This window comes from Hippocampus guttulatus, chromosome 9 (assembly GCF_054856545.1).
Source record: "Hippocampus guttulatus isolate MCC_2025c chromosome 9, RoL_Hgut_1.0, whole genome shotgun sequence".
NCBI classification, from domain to species: Eukaryota; Metazoa; Chordata; class Actinopteri; order Syngnathiformes; family Syngnathidae; genus Hippocampus; species Hippocampus guttulatus.
The window spans coordinates 22,229,059-22,250,641 of record NC_141269.1 but is presented as its reverse complement, the minus strand read 5'-3'; the positions used below and the strand labels follow the sequence as shown (position 1 = coordinate 22,250,641).

At 45.5% G+C, this 21,583-nt stretch overlaps 1 protein-coding gene across 4 annotated transcripts in view; it reads left to right on the top strand.

The window, feature by feature from the left end:
- The window catches only part of LOC147200757 (SH3 and PX domain-containing protein 2A-like), a 121,332-nt gene that overhangs the window by 30,978 nt on the left and 68,771 nt on the right, over nt 1-21,583 (top strand). For all 4 annotated transcript variants that reach the window (XM_086119241.1, XM_086119240.1, XM_086119239.1 and 1 more), the window contains exons 3-5: nt 3,426-3,501; nt 4,484-4,560; nt 20,440-20,531. In XM_086119241.1, the coding sequence (XP_085975367.1) occupies nt 3,426-3,501; nt 4,484-4,560; nt 20,440-20,531 (245 nt within the window). The remainder of the gene's footprint in view (nt 1-3,425; nt 3,502-4,483; nt 4,561-20,439; nt 20,532-21,583) is intronic.

Sequence of the window (21,583 nt, the reverse complement as noted above, 5' to 3'; positions counted from 1 at the left end):
GGCCGTGTCCCGCTGGTCATGAGTTGTTCCAGAGGTTGAACACTCGTGTTTTTATTTCCATTCGAGTTTGCCCTGCTACTGCTAAGTCTGGGGTAAACCCTTGCGGTCACATGACCACTAGGAGGAAGTCTAGGAATCAATGTGCTGCCCAAGGACTGCGCGGCATCCCTGAGTTGATGCCAACAGACGTTCACAGCTCCTTATATGGCCGCTCTATTCTTAGCGCATGGGATGAACAAGGAGCTGCTGTTTGTCTCACTCTGAAAAGAGTCCAGTAATTGTGCTCAGGTCTATACGGTTGAATTTCACTCCAAATCATGCTGTTTACTTCATATATGCTACATTTTTAGTTCACTCTTAATTACATCATTTAAAGCACTACGATAGTTTCATCGGATAAATGTGTTGCAAGGATGAATGGTGTTTGTTTTAATAATTGTGAGAGGAATGTTTTGATGACAAATGTATACTTTTTAGATGATGATTGCCAAAGTGTTGTGAAACCAAATATGCGGTCTGCTAGTTTAATGTAGCCTCCTCCCACAGGCATTAAATGTCAGCCCCCTTCAAAGCAGTCAAAATAAAAGCTCATTGTCATACATAGCATTCGTGTCGAGACCAATTAAAACTGCTCTTTTGTTTTTGATTTGATCATTCCAGCATTTGAATCTTAATGACTGAGACTATCAGCGAACGCACACATACATGTATTAAACAAACAGCAGCACATGCCATTGCGCCAGATAAAATGTTGTCTCATTGAAAGGAGATAATTCTTATTCCTCTTGTTTGTTGTTGTCTTTTCCTTTTTTTTTTTTTTTTTTTTAACGGCCTGACTCACAACATTTATATCAGTGGTCCAGAGCTCTGCAGGATCGTCCAATCACATGGCTTCGCAACTCTTCCTCACATCCTCACTGGGCTGGTTACCAAGGAGACAGTGAAGTTAGGTTCTTAGAAGTAGAGCAACCATTTGGCAAGAGTGTCTTTTTTTTTCTCAAATTTTGGATTGCTGATGGGATACAAAGTTAATCACCATTTGTAGTAATGCTTTTGTTAATAGAATATTCATGGTGTGTTTGCTGTTCAGGAAAAACTTTGTGGTTGAGCATGTCGAAGGGCTGTCCTACTAGTTTGTCACCTGATCAAATAGGCCCACCTGTTCTTTTCTGTGATCCACATGATGCCTGGCTGGATGCAGACATCTGTCGACTGTGACGAGATACTGCATAGAGGACAAGCTTGAACTTGCTGGCTGAGACTGTTTTGAATAATTCGCTGAAGATTTTAAGTAAGAGAGGAAAGGAGGAGGTGGTGTGTCAAATGTGGCTTCGTCAAAATAAGAGGTTGATTAAAAATATTCATTTGATAGGAGCTGATGTGGGCCAAAAGCTGACCTATCAAGCCTTATGAGGAGTGAGGGGGTAATCAATATGACAGAGAAAATCAAAACACCTGCCTATCAGCATTCCCATCAAAACTATACGATACATGCCGGAGATGATTCAAATTAGCAGCTCATTTAGTAATTTATTTGTTGAGGCCTATTCATTAGTGTCAAGGATCTATTGTCTCATGGTATCTTTGGTAGTGATTCCCTACAGGGAGTGCTGTGATACAAGCCAGGGCTGAGCTGATAGTATTTCATATTGGATTTTTTTCAATAGATTAAGTAGATTTTTTTTTTAACGATTGAATATAAGGACCCGAGAAAAAAGTCGGAATGAAAGTACATTAATTTTATTTTAACTTATAATACTTAATCATAAATAAGAAGTCAACACAACAATGAACATGTCAAATAAACTCTTCAATTTAATGATTTACCAGACACCTTTTTAAACACAATGCACTGAGTAGGGGTGGTATGGTGGGGACTGGTTAGCATGTTTGCCTCGCAGTGCAGATTCCAGCGCCGGCCTTCCTGTGTGTAGTTTTCATGTTCTCCCCGTGCCTGCGTGGGTTTTCTCCGGGTACTCCGGTTTCCTCCCACGTTTCAAAAACATGCATGGCAGGTTAATGAATCACTCGAAATTGTCCCTTGGTGTGAGCGTGAATGTTTTTATTTTGTTCCTGTGTGTATAATGCCCATTGGCTGGCAACCAGTTCAGGGTGTCTCCCGCCTACTGTCTGAAGACAGCTGGGAAAGGCTCCAACACCCCTGCGGACCCTCGTGAGGATGAGCGGCTCGTATAATGTATGGAGGGACGTCCAGCCTGGTTCAAACTATCAAATGCTATAAAAAACGTGATATTCACACAAACATGTACAAGGCACATCCATTTATTTAGTTTTTTAAAAATTATTATACACATTATTTACCCTCTGTGTTGCTGTTTTTTTTTTGGGGGGGGGGTAGCTAATCATGTCGGTGGCCCAGCGGTCTAGTGGTTAGCACATTGACCTCACAGTGCAGAGGCACCGGATTCAATTCCAGCTCCGGCCTCCTTGTGTGAAGTTTGCATGTGCTCCCCGTGCCTGCGTGGGTTTTCTCCGGGTACTCCACTTTCCAAAATGTTTCCAAAAACATGCATGGCAGGCTTATTGATCACTCTAAATTGACCCTAGGTGTGAATGTGAGCGTGGATGGTTGTTCGTCTGTGTGTGCCCTGCGAATGGCTGGCAACCGGTTCAAGGTGTCCCCTGCCTACTGCCCGGAGACGGCTGGGATAGGCTCTAGCACCCCCCTGCACCCCTTGTGAGGATAAGCGGATCGGAAAATGGATGGATGGATGGATGCTAATCATGTCTCCTTTAAATGATTTATCGAAGCGGTGAAACTGTAAACACAATAAGGCGTGATTCACTCATTTGCACCCATTGACCTCTGCGGCATCTTTTTTTTTTTTGGTCACTCATCACTCACCATTCTTTCTCACTGTACCTCCAACTTCAGCGTCAGCACTTCTCCCAGTATGTTCGTGTCGCTGAGCATTTTGATTAAATGACAGCTTGTTTAACTCCCACAAACTTCTGTTACTTTTCCTTTTTGCCAATGCTGCTCTAATTACGTGGAAGAACACAGACATGTGCAGTTCAAATGAATATGTGTATGTTCCACGGTTGATTAAAATCTACATCTTTTGTCAATGTCATCTCTGAAAAAAAAAAACATTATTTTTTTTTCTTTTATGTAAAAGCTACATTTTAAAAATACACTACCATAATGAAGAACCATTACTGGGAATCATGAGGAATGACATTGCTCCCTTGAGTTGTCAGCTTGGTTTCGTAGATGTATTTGGAATAGGATATTCCTCTCATTCCGGTTATTTTATGATCAATGGTCATAATCCTTCATGCAAAAACACTGCATGTAGGTGAAGTTTGCACTGGTTTATGCTAAACTTAATTCATCTTTTCCAGAACTTGATCTTCTGCCATGGACCCTTGCAAAAATGTCTCTTTTGTTTTCTTCCTCACAGATGCAAATACTTGACAAGTTTCCAATTGAGGGTGGACAAAAAGATCCAAAGAAGAGGATTATTCCATTTCTGCCAGGTAATAGCCTGCTCTCTGAACAGACTCCCATATTAATAATGCATGCGCAATGCGTCAATATGAGCCCGTACCGGTGCTTGTTTGATCTGCACATGTGTAGGTTCGAATCACTGCTGACAGGATGCTGCCCATGACTTTCTCATCTTGAGTGATTTTGTCGCTCTGCCATATTCATCTGTTTGAGGCTCGCTTACCGAGCGTCTGGTTATGCATGCATGGGTCATTTAATCGCATGGATTTGTGTGTCTGTGTACACTTCCTTGCATTGATCCAAGGCACGCCGCACATGCTTGTCTCCTCTCTCGTAAGTCGCCGCCCGACATTCAGGCTCATGCCAACCCACAGGAGAGTGGCAGTGATCAATATTGCGCTTGTGGTGGTTTAGTTGTCGAGGGCATTTCACCGGCTCTGCTTATTACGCTGATGTATTGCGTTGGGTGCATCTCTGCGTACAACTGTAAGTTTACCATGTTGATTTCTTTAACTCTTAGCGAATTAAAATTATGGTTCCAGTGTGTTTTGGTTAACACTCTGTTCAAAGCCTGCAGTCAAGACTCGACGGCGGTGTTGACTTAAACTCAGTCATAGCAGCAAATACAGTGGTAGAAATGTGCCCATAATCTGTTCCATGACGCGAGTTAGATAAATTATATGGTGTTTGGAATAAAGTGTTCCAAAACCCAAACTTCCGCGATCATAAAACCTTGATGAACTGTACAGGCAATTGTTTAACTTCATTTTGCATTCACGCGGGAGTAAATATTGTTGTGACCATATGGGCTCAGAACCAAACCTTGCTGACATCTCCGGGAGGGCCTGAGTTTTACATGCACTTCAAAACATCCTCTCAGCCAAACCTGATTTAATTTGCTCAATTCTTTTGGGCCAAGTGGTTTATTTATCTTAACTTTTCTCTTTCCTTGGTTAAAATGCCAACTGTCTACTGATCTGCCGTGATTTTGCTCCCTTTGCTTTCATGCAGGCAAAATTCTCTTCCGAAGGAGTCATGTGCGAGACGTGGCTATGAAGCGACTGCGTTTCATTGATGACTACTGCAGGGTAAAGAAACCTTTTTGTAAACATCCTTCAGTTTTCCCCTCTGGCTCTGGGGAGTATCAACAGTCTATGCGAGGTCAAAGGTCATGGCGGTCTTGTCCTTTCACATGCTTCAGACATAGGACATGTGGTTTGGACAAAGTTCTAGTCATGGGACTCTAGCAGCAATTATTACGGAGTTTTCAAGGTGCTCTGACTTTTTACACAGCTTTAACATTTGACGCTATTCTGAGAACGTGTAATGTAAGATTCATCTGCAGTATGTTCACACCTGTACACAAGTACGTGCTTAAAACATTTAGGCTGGTTTTACAATGGGGGTCCAACTGTCTATTTGGCGAACAAATCCTATTTTTTTAACCATGTGCATTTCAAGCGACACATAACCAATATGGCTGTGTTTACACTGATACGACTGCACAAGTGTCAACAATAGGCAGTTGCAAAACAGAATTAATCAATAAAGCAGCAATAATGCAAATATTGTATAATGCACTGTTTAGTTGGCCAAGGCTGACTATTTTCAGACCACATTTAATCATCTTTTGCTGTCGTTACGGCTACATTTACAATATGTTCCCGGTGACCACGGTTTGAGGCCAACAAGGACAAGTTGTTATTATTGTTATTATTATTATAATACATTCTATTTGAAAGTGCTTTTCAAAGTACTCAGACACTTTATAATAATTTACAACACATGGTAAAATTGTACACGTTAAAATAAAATATACATGTTTTAAAATAAACACATTTTTAAAAGGAAACAAAGCAAAAATGGGTAAAAGAGATTCAAAGATGTTAAAAGCATTGCGGAACAGGTTAGTTTTAAGAAATGATTTGAAGGATTGGAGGTCAGTAGTCATTGCCGTGAAAGTGTCAAAACATTTGCCATGGCAGTCACGGTGCAGGTGAGAAACCTCGTAGTGAAACGAAGTGAATGCAAATAAACCTGACAGTACCTAATCAGACATGTCAAGATTTGGGACGGCAAGCACATATTTCTTCACCTGCATCAGACGTTCGCTGCCTACAACGCCTCTTAAACTAAAGCCATGTCTCTAATTTACCGACAATGCCTGCCGTGGCATACCACATTCATAAAGTCCCCCTCCTGCCTGAAAGTCTGCGCTGACCAGCTGGCTCCGGTCTTCACACAAATCTTCAACAGATCTCTGGAGCTGTGTGAGGTCCCATCCTGCTTCAAACAGTCTACCATCATCCCAGTTCCCAAGAAATCGGCAACATCGGAACTGAACGACTATAGGCCTGTCGCCCTGACGTCTGTGGTCATGAAGTCCTTTGAACGCCTTGTGCTGAACCACCGAAAGAACGTCACCGGACCCCTGCTGGACCCTCTCCAGTTTGCCTACCGGGCAGACAGGTCTGTGGAAGACGCGGTCAACATAGGTCTGCACTACATCCTCGAGCACCTCGACAGCACAGGGACCTATGCAAGGATTCTGTTTGTGGATTTCAGCTCTGCGTTCAACACCATCATCCCGGAACTCCTCACCCCCAAACTTCTCCACCTCGGTGTGTCCCCTACGATCTGCCAGTGGATCCTCAGCTTCCTGACGGGACGGACACAACAGGTGAGACTGGGAGCAACAACATCATCAATACGCACCACCAGCACTGGAGCCCCACAGGGATGTGTCCTCTCTCCACTGCTCTTCTCTCTCTACACAAACGATTGCACCTCAACAGATCCAGCTGTCAAACTCATAAAGTTCGCTGACGACACCACGGTCATCGGTCTCATCAAAGACGGCGACGAGTCTGCGTACCGCCAACAAGTGGAGCAGCTGGAGCTCTGGTGCAGCCGACACAACCTCGGGCTGAACACGCTCAAGACTGTAGAGATGATCGTGGACTTCAGGAAACATTCTTCTCCACAGTTGCCCCTCACACTATCCAACTGCCCCGTGTCAACCGTCGAGACCTTCAAGTTCCTGGGAATCACAGTCTCCCAGGACATGAAGTGGGAAGTCAACACCATCTCCATCCTGAAAAGGGCGCGGCAGAGGATGTACTTCCTGAGGCTGCTGAGGAAGCATGGCCTGCCACAGGAGGTGCTACGACAGTTCTACACGGCAGTCATCGAATCAATCCTGTGTTCTTCCATCACGGTTTGGTTTGGGGCCGCCACAAAAAAGGACAAAATCCGACTTCAACGGACAGTTAGGACGGCGGAAAAAATCGTTGGCACCGCCCTACCCACTCTTGAGGACTTGCACACTGCAAGAATCAAGACAAGGGCACGGAAAATCCTCCTGGATCCCCCGCACCCTGCCCACCACCTTTTCCAGCTACTCCCCTCAGGCAGACGCTACAGATCCATGCGCACCAAATCCAGTAGACACTTAAACAGCTTCTTCCCTCTAGCCATTAACTCCTTAAACAGTCACTGACGTAGTCACTCTTCTTGTACTACAAATACTGCTACTGGTTACTCTAAAATGGTTCAATGATTTGTTGTTTACGATGATACTAATGCAGCGTGTTATACCGGAGACAAATTCCTTGTGTGTTCTACATACTTGGCCAATAAAGATGATTCTGATTCTGATTCTGATTCTGATTCTGATAAAGCTTCATGTTGTTTGTGTGTGTGTGTGTGTGAGAGTGGGGGGGGGGGGGCATACAAGGGTTGTTCACACGGCAACATTTGCTCCGGTGCTGCGCCGGTGCGACCCCAGTAGAGCGGTCACACGTGCAAAGTTACACCGGTGTAGCCCCTGAAAACAGCTTACTCTGGAGAAAATTTAACCCACCTCAGGGAGGTGGTTTTGCTCCGGAGCAAATGCTTGTTTGCGGGGCAGCACCGATGTAAAATGGTATGTGTGAAAGCTACAATTTGCTCCGGAGCAAATGCTCGTTTGCGGGGGGGGGGCTAGCCTCGCTATGCATGAGAAGAGTTGATTACATACGGCGAGAATGCGTTGCTTTCGTGTTCTGTTGTACTTCCGTCATGTGTTTGTTTAATTACGACACAAGACATGATGGCTGGCAATAACTGCAGCAAGCGGCACCTTGCCTCTTGGGTGATACCATTTCAACTAGAATGGGGAGGGGGGGGGGGATAGTCCCCAAACATCATCTTTCCTTTTGTAGGAGACTGGACTGTCTTGGAGTTGTTTGTGTAGTTTCTTCCTTTGTTGTGTGTTCACAACCCCCCGCCCCTCATAGAATTTATTTTGTGATTTCCTCTCTTGATTTTCTGTTTGGCGCATTATATGTTTGCTTTTCTGAGTGTCATTGAAGTCATCGCTGATTTACGTTTTCGGGGCCGGTCATTGAACGCCTCTCGAGCAGAAGGCACGGAGACCGAGAAGGAGAAGGATGTGCCTGTAGAGCAGTTGCATGAGTTGTGTATGTTTTAAAAAGAACCAACCCGACAGCTCATTTGTTTTCTATCGTTTTACACCGCTACAGAAACTGCCGTGTGAATGCAAGTGGGGCTGCACCGGTGCTCCGTCGTAGTTAACACGCTCAGCGGCTTTGTACGTGTGACCGCTCCACAAAATTTGCTCCGGTGTAAAATATATCGCAACAAAATACATCGGTGCAGCACCGGAGCAAATGTGTGCCGTGTGAACACCCCTACTGAGAGAGAAGCCAGTGTGAGTGCATTGTGCATTGCGAATGTGAATAATAGGCTCTTTTGTATTATTATTATTATTATTATTGTTTTTTGGAGGGTATAGAGCCTTCCTACAATCACACCAACTCTGGATCTGAACCATACACGGTAAATCCAGCCTTTTGCTTGGAATTGTCATGTTTTGCAAGGTGGTAGTTGTTAGGAGGACCCCAAAAAGCAGGGAGGAGCAGGGTGGATTGACCAAAATGTATTTTACAAAAACACAAACCGTAGTACGTAGGAGAAACAAACTCCAAAAACTCACTCAAATAAGTCCAGCAAAATCAAAGTAGCAAAAAAACCCAAGACGGAAAGCAAAACATGACACGTGCACACAGCAACAAACAAACAGCAACAATGACCCGACACTGAGTGGTCGGGCATCAAGTCTTTTCAAGTGGCACTAATTACACAATGACCAACAGATGTGCAACTGTAGGCGGAGCCCTACAGTGCCACCTGTTGGTCACAAACCAATAATTTCCATGACAGGAATTGGCTATCTTTGGATCAAACTCACACTTCATCCAAATGGAGATACAAAACCACATTCACATTAGATATCTGCCAATGCCAGCGCAATGTAAACACCAGTGTTGTGTCCAAGGATCGGCAACCCGAGGCCAAGGCCAAGGACTTGCCTCCAAGGCCAAGGCCAAGGACTTGGAAAGTTTTCCGAGGCAAGGCCAAGGCCAAGGACTTGAGAAATTTTCCGAGGCCAAGGACCAAGGACTTGCCTCCGAGGCCAAGGCCAAGGGCTGATTTTGAAACTGAGTCCTAGCCAAGGACATGTATAAAACAATGCTATCATACCACTTGGCAGGTCCTCATGATTTGCAACACCCCTCCATCATAACCCTTTGCACTCCCTAACTCTTGAATGAAGTGTTTTTATTCAAACAGTAGAACAGTCAGGGTACGTGTTATTTATACTGAGAAAAAAAATAAAATCATATGATATACATTTATGAATTAATGTTTTAGTGCAGTAGTTTCTTAATATGAAGTAAGTCAACACTCAACAGGCATGACATCAATCACTGATTGCAGAAAAAGCGGTAATCTCTCGGTGATAATTTTACAGTTTACCGGCAGCGAGTCCCAGGGACTCGCTGATCAGAAAAGTATGAGTCCCATTATGCATTGAGAGAGTCCCAAATTTCGAATTCTGAAATGGTCTACTTATTCAATTGCATATGATAATAACACAAACAACAACATATTAAACAAATGCTGCAAAATTTTAAATAATTCAGGAGCAGGCCTGAGGATTTCGGCAATTCATGGTAACCGTTTTTCGGTTCCGTCGGATTACCCAATGGGAAACCACGATAACAAATGTTGGGTTCCGTAAACGTTCATCATGGGAACCCATTTTTCTATTTTGACTGATATTGATAATCAAGAATTCCGAAACTCAAAAGTATAATGTTCCAAGGGTCAATGTTTGAAAACTATGCATTAACAATGAACATTACATCAGCAGCTGTGTACTCCAGATTTATTCCAAAAAATAAATGGATCAAAAACTGGTGTACTCATGTGGCATCATCAGAGTATTTTTTCCAATCTCACACTGCAAAGATTCATTGACTGGTAATCATTAATACAGGTAAGTATTGATGTGGCTTGACATCCTCTTCCCAAGACGATGCATGTGTAATCTACGATCATTTTGACAAAATAATTTAACACACGTCATCATTAGTTCTCCCGACAGTTAACGTTAGCGTTACCTTGTGACGAATGTTTTATTCATAAAGTTACCATGCTACAACCAGTAAATTATAGAATAACCAAGAATGTTTCATAATATTTTTCACAGCTATTAGCCTACAAATCTAATGACGAACTTGCCTCGCGTCGTATCTTGCTCTCGCGTTCTGTGCATACGTCACAGGTGAGTTTAGTGATACTTGCCCTTTGGACGATTCATACGAAAAATCAGACAAGCATTCCCATTTCTTAAATATCGTAATTAGTAGACCTTGGTGAGTTTTTTTCGCCGCCATCTCAAACTTTCATCCGCGCGATTCCTCAGTTTGCGGACTAAAATAGCAACCCGCATGCGCACATAACGTCATTTGTTGCGTCCCCCCCAACACTGAAAACAAAACAAAACGAAAGTAAATTAGAAGAAACACACTCACACACCAACCTACATCACAAACACACATACAGGCGCAGTGAAATCGCGTTGATCACACAGTCAACTCGTGTGCGGTGACTTTTATAGTTGAACAATTTTTCGGTACCGTGAAAATGACGCCACGGAAACGACACACTACCGGTAACGATTGTTACCGTGAAATCCTCAGGCTTGCAGTAGTTTTTTTTTTGTTTGTTTGTTTGTTTTGACTGAGAAATTTCCTTGCGTCCCAAAAACGCACATTGTTTGGAACTGTGCGCCCCGTGGGAAAATTATGCATCTAGGACGCGGGACACAGAGGTAACGAGATGGCTGAATCTCTTAACATTCTCTGAGTACTACTATTATTACCACTACCACTAATACTACATTAATTCATTTAATACCTTCAACGTCACAATAATAATAAATAATTAAATCAACCATGATTTAAATTATGTATTATCAATATTCATTATTCCAAACATGAGAAAGCATTCAGCAAACATAACTGGAATCGAGCAAAAGGACTCCAAATCCCAACGGCCAAACCCGGAAGTGAAGTGACGGCATTATTGACTCCAGCTGTAACGCAAATTACTTGGTTCAAACAAACATTCTAGTGCGACCGCACAAACGTGACGACTGTGCAAAAATAACTAAATAAAAGACACCACTGTTACAGAAAGGCTTTACACGCTATTTAACCTGCCGATCGCGAACGGAACGAACCGTGATTGAAACTAACTGTGATGCCGCTCTTTATACGTTGCGCTAACTGTCACCTGTCAGTGGCAGACCCGCCCCTCTTAAAGCGCCAGATAAATCCATCAATTTGGGTTTCCCTGGATGGATTTTGTCTGATTTCTTCATGATTAATGCGGTCCTCGGGCTCACTTTATATCATATATATAAATACGTATATGTATTCTTGAAACCCTTTGGCTGCAATGTAGCTATAAAGATTCGCCTCTGTCTACGCACACTTTATTGACTTTATACATATGTAAGCGCATCGCCAGAAAAGGTCAACTCACGTTCGGCACGACCGCAGCATATTTTATTTCCTTGTTGAGCAAAACTTTAGTGTGTCCGTGTTCAACAATGGAGCTCTTTCCGTGTTTGTTCAGACGAGCAACACGTCTGCCTGCTGGCATCTGTAATTGTCTGAATGTTCGTTCACCCATGTGTGCTGAGAAATGAAAGCTATTTTTAAATTAAAGAGATGACAAAATTTAATAAATAACACACATACTGTAGGTAGTTCTTTTTTTGGGCAGGGGGGGTGGCGGTAAATAAAAAGGTTTGGGGACTTTTTATCAAATCAAAAAGAAAAATTACACAAACGCTGTGACCTTGTGATTGGAAGGTTGAGGGCACGGAGGCAGACCTTACGCCTCCCAGTGCACGTTTTTTCCGCTCCCATGACATGAGAGGCTGAAAATAGTACATTAGCTTATCGGGCTCGCATACACAATGTTAGCACAGAACGACCCCTGAAATGAACTAGGTTCCTTTTGCTATTATGGCTTATTTGGCAATGCCGATCAATCACTTCATTGACAGGTCATGGAAATTATGACGTTACAGTCGATCACCGATTTTTCATAAATTACAATAGATGGACAGATTTTGATCCAAGCGATCATATCGGTCTAAAATCTCAGAACTTGGTGAATGCGATGTGTAATGATTGCAAAATAAATAATACGGAAAAACAATCAGTTGCATTTGAAATTAAAAAAAAAGTCATCTGCTCAACTTTGGTTTTATTAGGAGAGACCCCCTTATTCATACGCAAATAACCCGAAGCACTGTAATGTTTACAGTTGCTATCGCAAGCCTGTTTTTTTTTTTTTTTTTTTTTTTCACTCAGTATCGGCGTGTCACGCTGTTTACTTCTTATATCCTGTTGACGAGGCAAACCACAGAGAGGAAGAATAATTACCCAGTGTTCTCCAAGCATCTGCTCTCTGGAGATTGTGGGATGCTGAGCTCATCCAGCCTTAACTACATCGGCAGATACTCGCTCTTCAATCAAAACCACAAAGCTCTTTCAATAACATAACATGCCATGAATGCAGTAGGAATGTTGCTCAGATATGAACAAAGAATTCTACATTCTGCATTCACATTGCTTATCTTAGCTTCAATGTAAAACACCACATTCATGTCCGATATCTTTGTTAGAAGCGCCAGACCATTAGTGTTACTGTGAAATGTGATCTTCTATTGTGGTTTGGCTTTGCCAGTGAATATGTGCTGATATTCGTGGCAAACGAGTACGTTGAGTCAGTATTTTGGACAAGGTTTCTTTTTTTTCTTTTGTCTGTGAATGAACTCCTTTTCAAGGGAACTAAATCCGGGGGTAGGCGGGGGGCAGGTAGAGTGAGGTGATTTGAATTAAGATATCCTTTATTTGTCCCGCAATGGGGAAATTTACAGTCAGAGTTCAGAAAGAAAAACACTGGGTAGGTAGAGGGAAAAAAACCACGCTCGAACTATCCTCTTCTGAGGATAATTTAAGTCCAGGATAAAAAAAAGACCCTAGCACATAGATAAGCATATGACAGTTACAACAAGTCACAAGACATAACATGTAATGAGAGGGCGGATGAATGGGAAGGAAGAGGGGGAGGGGGGGGGGGGGGGGGCGACCGCGACGCGGCTCGTCCGACCAGCTGCACGGTCACCGAGCGCTCTGCAGATCATTCCACGTCGCGGGGGGAAAAGAATGAAGCGATGAAGACGGTGATGATAAGGATGTGTATGCGCGTGTGATTGTCTGGTTGTGTATGTTTATGCGTGAACAGGCCGCAGCTGCTTCGTCAAGGTCTGCTCATGAAGACAGTCCTGGCTTATCAGTCCATGGCCGAGAAGGAGGTGGTGATGGTGGGGGCACGAGCTTCCGTGCATACCTTCCATCCAGGGGAAAGGGGTCCAAATAGCGTTGTTTGTTTTGGAGGGACGGCCGCCAACAATTTCAGGTGGCCTTGAGTCCGTGGCTGTATCCCTTCACTGGCGCCGATCAGCCAAATCCTCAATTCCTTTTCGAAGCGAGAATTCCAACTTCTCCATGTTGTTGTCGATCGTACGGAGACGCTCCAGAACCGCAATTGCGGTTGAGCTCAGTCACCGCTTGAGTCTGAGTGTTGGACATTCGCGCTAGACCATCGAGAATGACCGGCAGCTTCTTCACTTCCAATAAAGCTGCTCCCGTCGGTTGGATTTTGCGATAGAACAGGAAACTGCTAACACCAAACTGCAGCATACCTGCTATCAGAAGGCCGATAATGTAGATGTCTTCCTCCTCCTCAACGGACAGTATTGACAGGCACACCATTCTCCGCTTCCTCCATGGATCTAGGGTGTGCCCAGCAGCAAATGTCCCGAGGGGCAAGCAGGCTCCCCACTGCCTGCTCTTCTCGTCGAGAAAATCTTGTCGATTGCATCAAGAGACCAGCCAACCAATTCCATGGTTTGTTTTTTTTAGGATGAAAAATACGGCGGAAGCTAGGAAAAGACAGCACATAGACTGAGTGGCGAGCAAGGGGGGGGGGGGTGACAGGAGCAGGGAAAAAAAAGCGTCCGCCTTTGTCGAGAGCCAAGCAGAAATATAAAACTAAAATTCATAAATTAATTAACAGTGCTGCTTGATCTTTGGTATTAAATGTACATGATAACATTTTATAAAATTACAACTGCTGTAAATACTTCAGCTGGAACCTTAAAAAAAAATCCAATGAAGAAACTGTGGCTTTATGAGCAGTATGAAGTGGGATGCTGACACATATCGATGGTGGCCATGGGACTTAACAGTTGCATCGATTTTGATTTGCTTAACAAAGATAATTTAGACCATTTTAAAACAGTTTGACTGTCTACAATGCCACTGCCATAAAGTCAAGTCAAGTACAACTTTATTGTCAAATGCGCTGTATTTGCAACATACAGCACCGATGAAATTTCTTCCCCCTCAACCAGACAACAAGAGGAGCCACTCCGGGTGCCCACGCCACCATCAAAATAACAGTTAACATAAAATGACAAAATACAACACAACACATAAGACACAGACAGTCATGCAATCTTAACCACTTTTCCTGCATACACTTTGTTGTTTGAAGCAGTTATAGATGAAAGAGGAGCGAATCAATCTATAAAATGTGCATGGGAGAAAAAACAATCATCGCTGTTCCAGGTGTCCGGCATTGCAGCTTCGGTTGGCTTCCCAGACCAGTCTCATAACATAATCCAAAACTCAGAACATCCTGATAACTGTATGTAGGATTTTCCCAAGATGAACTCCTGTTATCACACAACAGACACACACAAATAACAAGAACAACAAAAAAAGCTGAGTGGGCTGTGAAGAGGCAGCCCTTACATCTGTTGATGCCTCTGATTAGGCCGAGATTGAACCTCAAACTTAGACATTGATGCATGAAAAGAAAACAGTGCGGGTGTCGATTAGCAGATGCACAACATCGACACAGCAAATGAAAACAAATTCAATGGTTACATATTGATAGGTAGCGCCAAAATCTACAAGTGGCGGCCAAAATTAATTTGTGGCAACCCGCCACAGATAAAGTGGAATGTGGGAAACCCTGCAGCTGTAATTTCATGTTTCGTGGATGGCCGTGCACAAAATTAACAAAAATGTAAAATATTGCCCAATCGGATTTAGCAGATCAGATGGTGGAAAGTCTACCATTGAAAATGTGTGTATTTTCATCACCGTCTGATGCTTTTTACTTAAATCTACAAAGTATTCTAAAAAAAAAAACCTCCGTGAGTCGTCACCTTACCGTGGTGGAGGGGTTTGTGTGTCCCGATGATCCTAGGAGCTAAGTTGTCTGGGGCTTTATGCCCCTGGCAGGGTCACCCATGGCAAACAGGTTCTAGGTGAGGGGCCAGACAAAGCACGGCTCAAAGACCCCTGATGATGATTACAATAAATGGATCTAAGTTTCCCTTGCCCGGACGCGGGTCACCGGGGCCCCCCTCTGGAGCCAGGCCTAGAGGTGGGGCTCGTTGGCAAGCGCCTGGTGGCCGGGCCTACACCCATGGGGCCCGGCCGGGCACAGCCCGAAGAGGCAACGTGGGTCCCCCTTCCCATGGGCTCACCACCCATGAGAGGGGCCAAAGGGGTCGGGTGCAATGTGAGCTGGGCGGCAGCCAAAGGCGGGGACCCTGGCGGTCCGATCCTCGGCTGCAGAAGCTAGCTCTTGGGACATGGAATGTCACCTCTCTGGCAGGGAAGGAGCCCGAGCTGGTGTGTGAGGCAGAGAAGTTCCAACTGGATATAGTCGGACTTGCCTCCACACACAGCCTGGGTTCTGGTACCAGTTCTCTCGAGAGGGGTTGGACTCTCTTCCACTCTGGAGTTGCTCACGGTGAGAGGCACAGAGCAGGTGTGGGCATACTCATTGCCCCCCGGCTCAGTGCCTGTACATTGGGGTTCACACCGGTAGACGAGAGGGTTGCCTCCCTCCGCCTTCGGGTGGGTGGACGGGTCCTGACTGTGGTTTGTGCAGATGCATCAAACAGCAGCTGAGCATACCCACCCTTTTTGGAGTCCTTGGAGGGTGTGCTGGAGAGTACTCCTGCTGGGGACTCCCTTGTTCTGCTGGGGGACTTCAATGCTCACGTGGGCAATGACAGTGAGACCTGGAGGGGCGTGATTGGGAGGAACGGCCCCCCCGATCAGAACTCGAGTGGCGTTTTGTTATTGGACTCGTCACGGATTGTCCATAACGAACACCTTGTTCAAACATAAGGGTGTCCATATGTGCACTTGGCACCAGGACACCCTAGGCCGCAGTTCGATGATCGACTTTGTAGTTGTATCATCGGATTTGCGGCCGCATGTTCTGGACACTCGGGTGAAGAGAGGGGCGGAGCTGTCAACTGATCACCACCTGGTGGTGAGTAGGCTCCGATGGTGGGGGAAGATGCCGGTCCGTCCTGGCAGACCCAAACGTATTGTGAGGGTTTGTTGGGAGCGTCTGGCGGAATCCCCTGTCAGAAGGAGTTTCAACTCCCACCTCCGACAGAGCTTTTCCCATGTTCCGGGGGAGGCGGGGGACATTGAGCCCGAGTGGACCATGTTCCGTGCCTCTAATGTTGAGGCGGCCAATCTGAGTTATGGCCGTAAGGTGGTTGGTGCCTGTCATGGCGGCAACCCCCGTACTCGCTGGTGGACACCAGCAGTAAGGGATGCCGTCAAGCTGAAGAAGGAGTCCTATCGAGCCTTTATGGCCTGTGGGACCCCAGAGGCAGCTGACGGGTATCGACTGGCCAAGCGGAATGCAGCTTCGGTGGTCGCCGAGGCAAAAACCCGAGCGTGGGAAGAGTTCGGTGAGGCCATGGAAGCCGACCTCCGGACGGCTTCGAGGAAATTCTGGTCCACCATCCGACGTCTCAGGAGGGGGAAGCAGTGCACCACTAACACTGTGTACAGTGTGGATGGGGCGCTGCTGACTTCGACTCGGGACGTTGTGAACCGGTGGGCAGAGTACTTCGAAGACCTCCTCAACTCCACCAACACACCTTCCTTGGAGGAAGCAAAGCCTGGGGACTCTGAGGTGGGCTCTCCTATCTCTGTGGTTGAAGTCACCGATGTGGTTAAAAAGCTCCTCGGTGGCAGGGCCCCAGGGGTGGATGAGATCCGCCCGGAGTTCCTCAAGGCTCTGGATGTTGTGGGGCTGTCCTGGTTGACACGCCTCTGCAACATCGCGTGGTCAACAGGGAGAGTGCCTCTGGATTGGCAGACCGGGGTGGTAGTCCCTCTTTTTAAAAAGGGGGACCGGAGGGTGTGTTCCAACTACAGAGGGATCACACTCCTCAGCCTCCCTGGTAAGGTCTATTCAGGGGTGCTGGAGAGGAGGGTCCGTCAGGAAGTCGAGCCTCAGATTGAGGAGGAGCAGTGTGGTTTTCGTCCCGGCCGTGGAACAGTGGACCAGCTCTACACCCTTTGCAGGGTCCTCGAGGGTATGTGGGAATTCGCCCAACCAGTCTACATGTGTTTTGTGGACTTGGAGAAGGCGTTTGACCGTGTCCCTCAGGGAGTTCTGTGGGGGGTGCTTCGTTGGTATGGGGTACCGAACCCCCTGATACGGGCAGTTCGGTCACTATACCACCGATGTCAGAGTTTGGTTCGCATTGCCGGCACTAAGTCGGAATCGTTTCCAGTGGGGGTAGGACTCCGCCAAGGCTGCCCTTTGTCGCCGATTCTGTTCATAACCTTTATGGACAGAATTTCTAGGCACAGCCGAAGCGTTGAGGGGGTCCGTTTTGGGGGCCTCAGTATTGCATCCCTGCTTTTTTCAGATGATGTGGTGCTGTTGGCTCCTTCAAACAGGGCTCTCCAACTCTCACTGGAGCGTTTCGCAGCCGAGTGTGAAGCGGTTGGGATGAAGATCAGCACCTCCAAATCTGAAACCATGGTCCTCAGTCGGAAAAGGGTGGAGTGCCCCCTCCGGGTCGGGGAGGAGATCTTGCCCCAAGTGGAGGAGCTCAAGTATCTTGGGGTCTTGTTCACGAGTGGGGGCAGGAGGGAGCGGGAGATTGACAGGCGGATCGGTGCAGCGTCTGCTGTGATGCGGACGTTGTATCGGTCTGTCGTGGTGAAGAAGGAGCTGAGCCAAAGGGCGAAGCTCTCAATTTACCGGTCGATCTACGTTCCAACCCTCATCTATGGTCACGAGCTATGGGTCGTGACCGAAAGAACGAGATCCCGGATACAAGCGGCCGAAATGAGTTTTCTCCGGAGGGTGTCCGGGCTCTCCCTTAGAGATAAGGTGAGAAGCTCGGTCATCCGGGAGGGGCTCAGAGTCGAGCCGCTTCTCCTCCACATCGAGAGGAGCCAGATGAGGTGGCTTGGGCATCTGATTCGGATGCCTCCTGAGCGCCTCCCTGGTGAGGTGTTCCGGGCATGTCCCACCGGGAGGATACCCCGAGGAAGACCCAGGACACGCTGGAGAGACTATGTCACCCAGCTGGCCTGGGAATGTCTCGGGATCCCCCGGGGAGAGCTGGAAGAAGTAGGAGAGGGAAGTCTGGGCTTCCCTGCTAAAGCTGTTGCCCCCGCGACCCGGCCCCGGATAAGCGGTAGATGATGGATGGATGGATGGATGGATGGATTCTAAAAAAAATCCTTTTTGAAACATTGCATCCTGGGTTCTAAATTAACACCCGCCAACCTGCCTATTGTAGGTTCAAATTCATTTTGCCAAGTTTTAATAAAAACGGGTGATGCATGAGGCAATAGTTTTGTTCAGATGCATGTACTTGGGCATCAAGCCTCGAGGATCGACTGGAACCGGGACGAACATTCCTATTTTACCATAATTGCTTGCATTTTAAATTTCCGGTTCCCCATTACGGTGGACACGGTGCCTCATCCGCCGACCAGAAGAAGAGGCCAACAAGGGAGTGCGAAAACGCGTGCCTCGCACGGTTGCATCCGGGCTGATTACAACTGTGGCCTAACTTTGTTAATGTAAATGAAGACTCACCGCAGTGCAAAACTTAAAATAAATTATATTGTCCAACGGAGGTTGCGTCATTTGTGTAAATTAAAGGACTCGTGTGTGAGGAGCTTGGTGCTCCCTTGCATCCAAGCCTCAGCCTCCAGTGAGCCGAGCTTCAGTGTCATAATCGGGTGAGTTCAACAATAAAATACGTCTATTGCCAACAGGGACATGTCTAACGACTAAATGGCGGGTCAACATAAATGCAAATAACCGGCTATCATTAGCATATGTACTGTATTTTCTCAACTGAGCCAGCGTGTGTGTCCGCAACATGCACATTGTAAACACACGGGTTGCCAAATTGCTCTGCCTTTGTCTGTCTACACGGGAGGTTAACCCATCAGTGGGAGCTCACTGCAGTGTAAACTGATTACACTCATGAGGTTTTCAAAATTAAGGCTCTCCTGACAGGAGAAAGTTAGTCGTTAATCATTTCCATCCATCCATCCATTTTTTGATCCGCTCCAGCACAAGGGGTGCTGGAGGCTATCCCAGCTGTCTCCGGGCAGTAGGCGGAGGACACCCCGAATTGGTTGCCAGCCAATCGCAGGGCACACAGAGATGAACAACCATCCATGCTCACACTCACATGTAGGGACAATATGGAGTGTTCAATCAGCCTGTCATGCATGTTTTTGGAGTGTGGGAGGAAACCACCATTTATTATTTCGCTTTCATAAATTTGATAGTACTGTAAAACGGGTTAAAAATAATCCCTTGAGAATGTCATGGTAAAGTCCATAAAAAAAGTGAAAAATTCATTGAAATAAATTTGCAGACCAGTTCAGATGAGTTGATCTGAAAATAATTCGTGAGCGTCTCTGTTTCAAGCACGGGTGTCCATTTAACACTCGACCAAATCATCAGTGTCGGTAATATGTGAAGCTATCACTTTTATTTAATAATATTTCGATGTACTCAATAGATCTGGAAAAAAAATCTGGTGGGTAGTGAAGCAAAACCTGAATTATATTTCACTATTTCGTCATGGCCGGTGGCCCTATCGAATGATGACTAATTGGTTGAAAATATGGACGTGAGATATGAGAACAAACGTCCTCTGTTCACCTCCCTTGCCACTCCGTGGAGAAGGTAAATCCCAGAGTGCACGGCGGGCAAAAGACACGGGCCGTGTCAAGTGTTCTTTCGGTCTGTGCTCGAGCTGGGCAATAGTTTGAACACCCCGAAGAGAATCAAAATGAAGAATCGTTTGGAACCGGGATCGGAACCAGAATCGTTCAAATTCAAATGATGCTCAACCCTAAGCTATTTTTTGTTCTCGGTCATTTGTACATCCGGTGGATGGGAGACTGAATCGCAGCGGCTGTTTTCACCGCGCTCAAGTTGGTGTCTCATCTTATATTGACAGCGGTCAAGCCAGCCTTCAGCCAAAAACACAAAGTTAAGTCAGCCACCACAAAAGGACCTCACGATTAGCCTGTGGGCCTGTTCTCAAAATAGCTCACCGATGATGGGACATTTTCCAGCAATGTTGTAAAGGTGATACTTGAATTGTAATGACTCTGTTGAATAAACTACATTGTTTACTGTCATCCCTCTCTGTTTAGGCGCTCGTGCGACTCCCCCCTCAAATTTCACAGAGTGAAGAAGTGCTACGCTTCTTTGAGACAAAAGCTGAGGACCTCAACCCCCCTGTGGAGTGAGTGTTGCTTCCTGTGCATATTATACACAAACATGGCACACATTTGATTATGTCAGTCAGATGTGGGTTGAAGTGTTTATGTGGTGGCGTAGCTGCACCGAACATTATGCCAACTGGACATGCTTCATCTGTGACGTTGAGGCTTGGCTTCAGGACAGTCACTTTCTTGGTCGTTGACATAAAAGAAATACGTGCCCTCGTCGCTGTAATCACTGGCAGTTGAAGTGCAGAGAGTTTAGTGGTAAAATTCATTTTAACCATAGCAAAGATTTTTTTCACCTAAATGCAAAATTTTGATGAGAGCATTTTTGTTTCTCATGACGCGAGCGAGCGCCTCCGGGGGGATGAAATAATTGTCAATATAACAATATGATGCAGTGCTGTTGTACATCATACTAAAACCACACTAATACAAGAGCATATTATTTTTTTCCCCGTGATATATTTTGTTTGGATATAGCTCTTTGACTGTTTTTCATCAGATTGTGCAGCTTTACCTTTCGTTTTTTTGGACAAAAGTCTCAACAGTAAAAATCTTAAATATTACTTTATTTGAGGGATTATGTTTCATTAAAGTGACCTTCTACACTCATTCAAGTCTTTTTGAATGCATACATACTGTACATTTACGCAACTAGTTACTCACAGTAAATACACGCGCAGCATCCCTACAGTACAATGTCAGCTGATGGATTCAGCTAGAATTTCGCCTTTAGTCCATTAGAGCGTCATCTCTGACTCCACAGATTTGTTACAAGGCCATTTAATGAAGTGTAAGGGTGAGGGGGGGGGGAGTTGAGGAATATGATAATGTAAGACACTTACAACAGCAGGAGATAGGCCCTTTGGGTATCTTTTAAATTGGTCACTCTCTTCTCCCAACTCGAGCGCAGGCATCAGACTGTTAATTTATGCACTCCAGCCAAGTATTCTTGTTCAACCTAAGCCTGTCCTCTTGGCCTTTTGAATTCCATCCCCTGCTTTCCTCCAAAGCATAATAGACATTCTTTAATTCTCTGTAAGTACAGTCCTGAACAAATTAATTACGC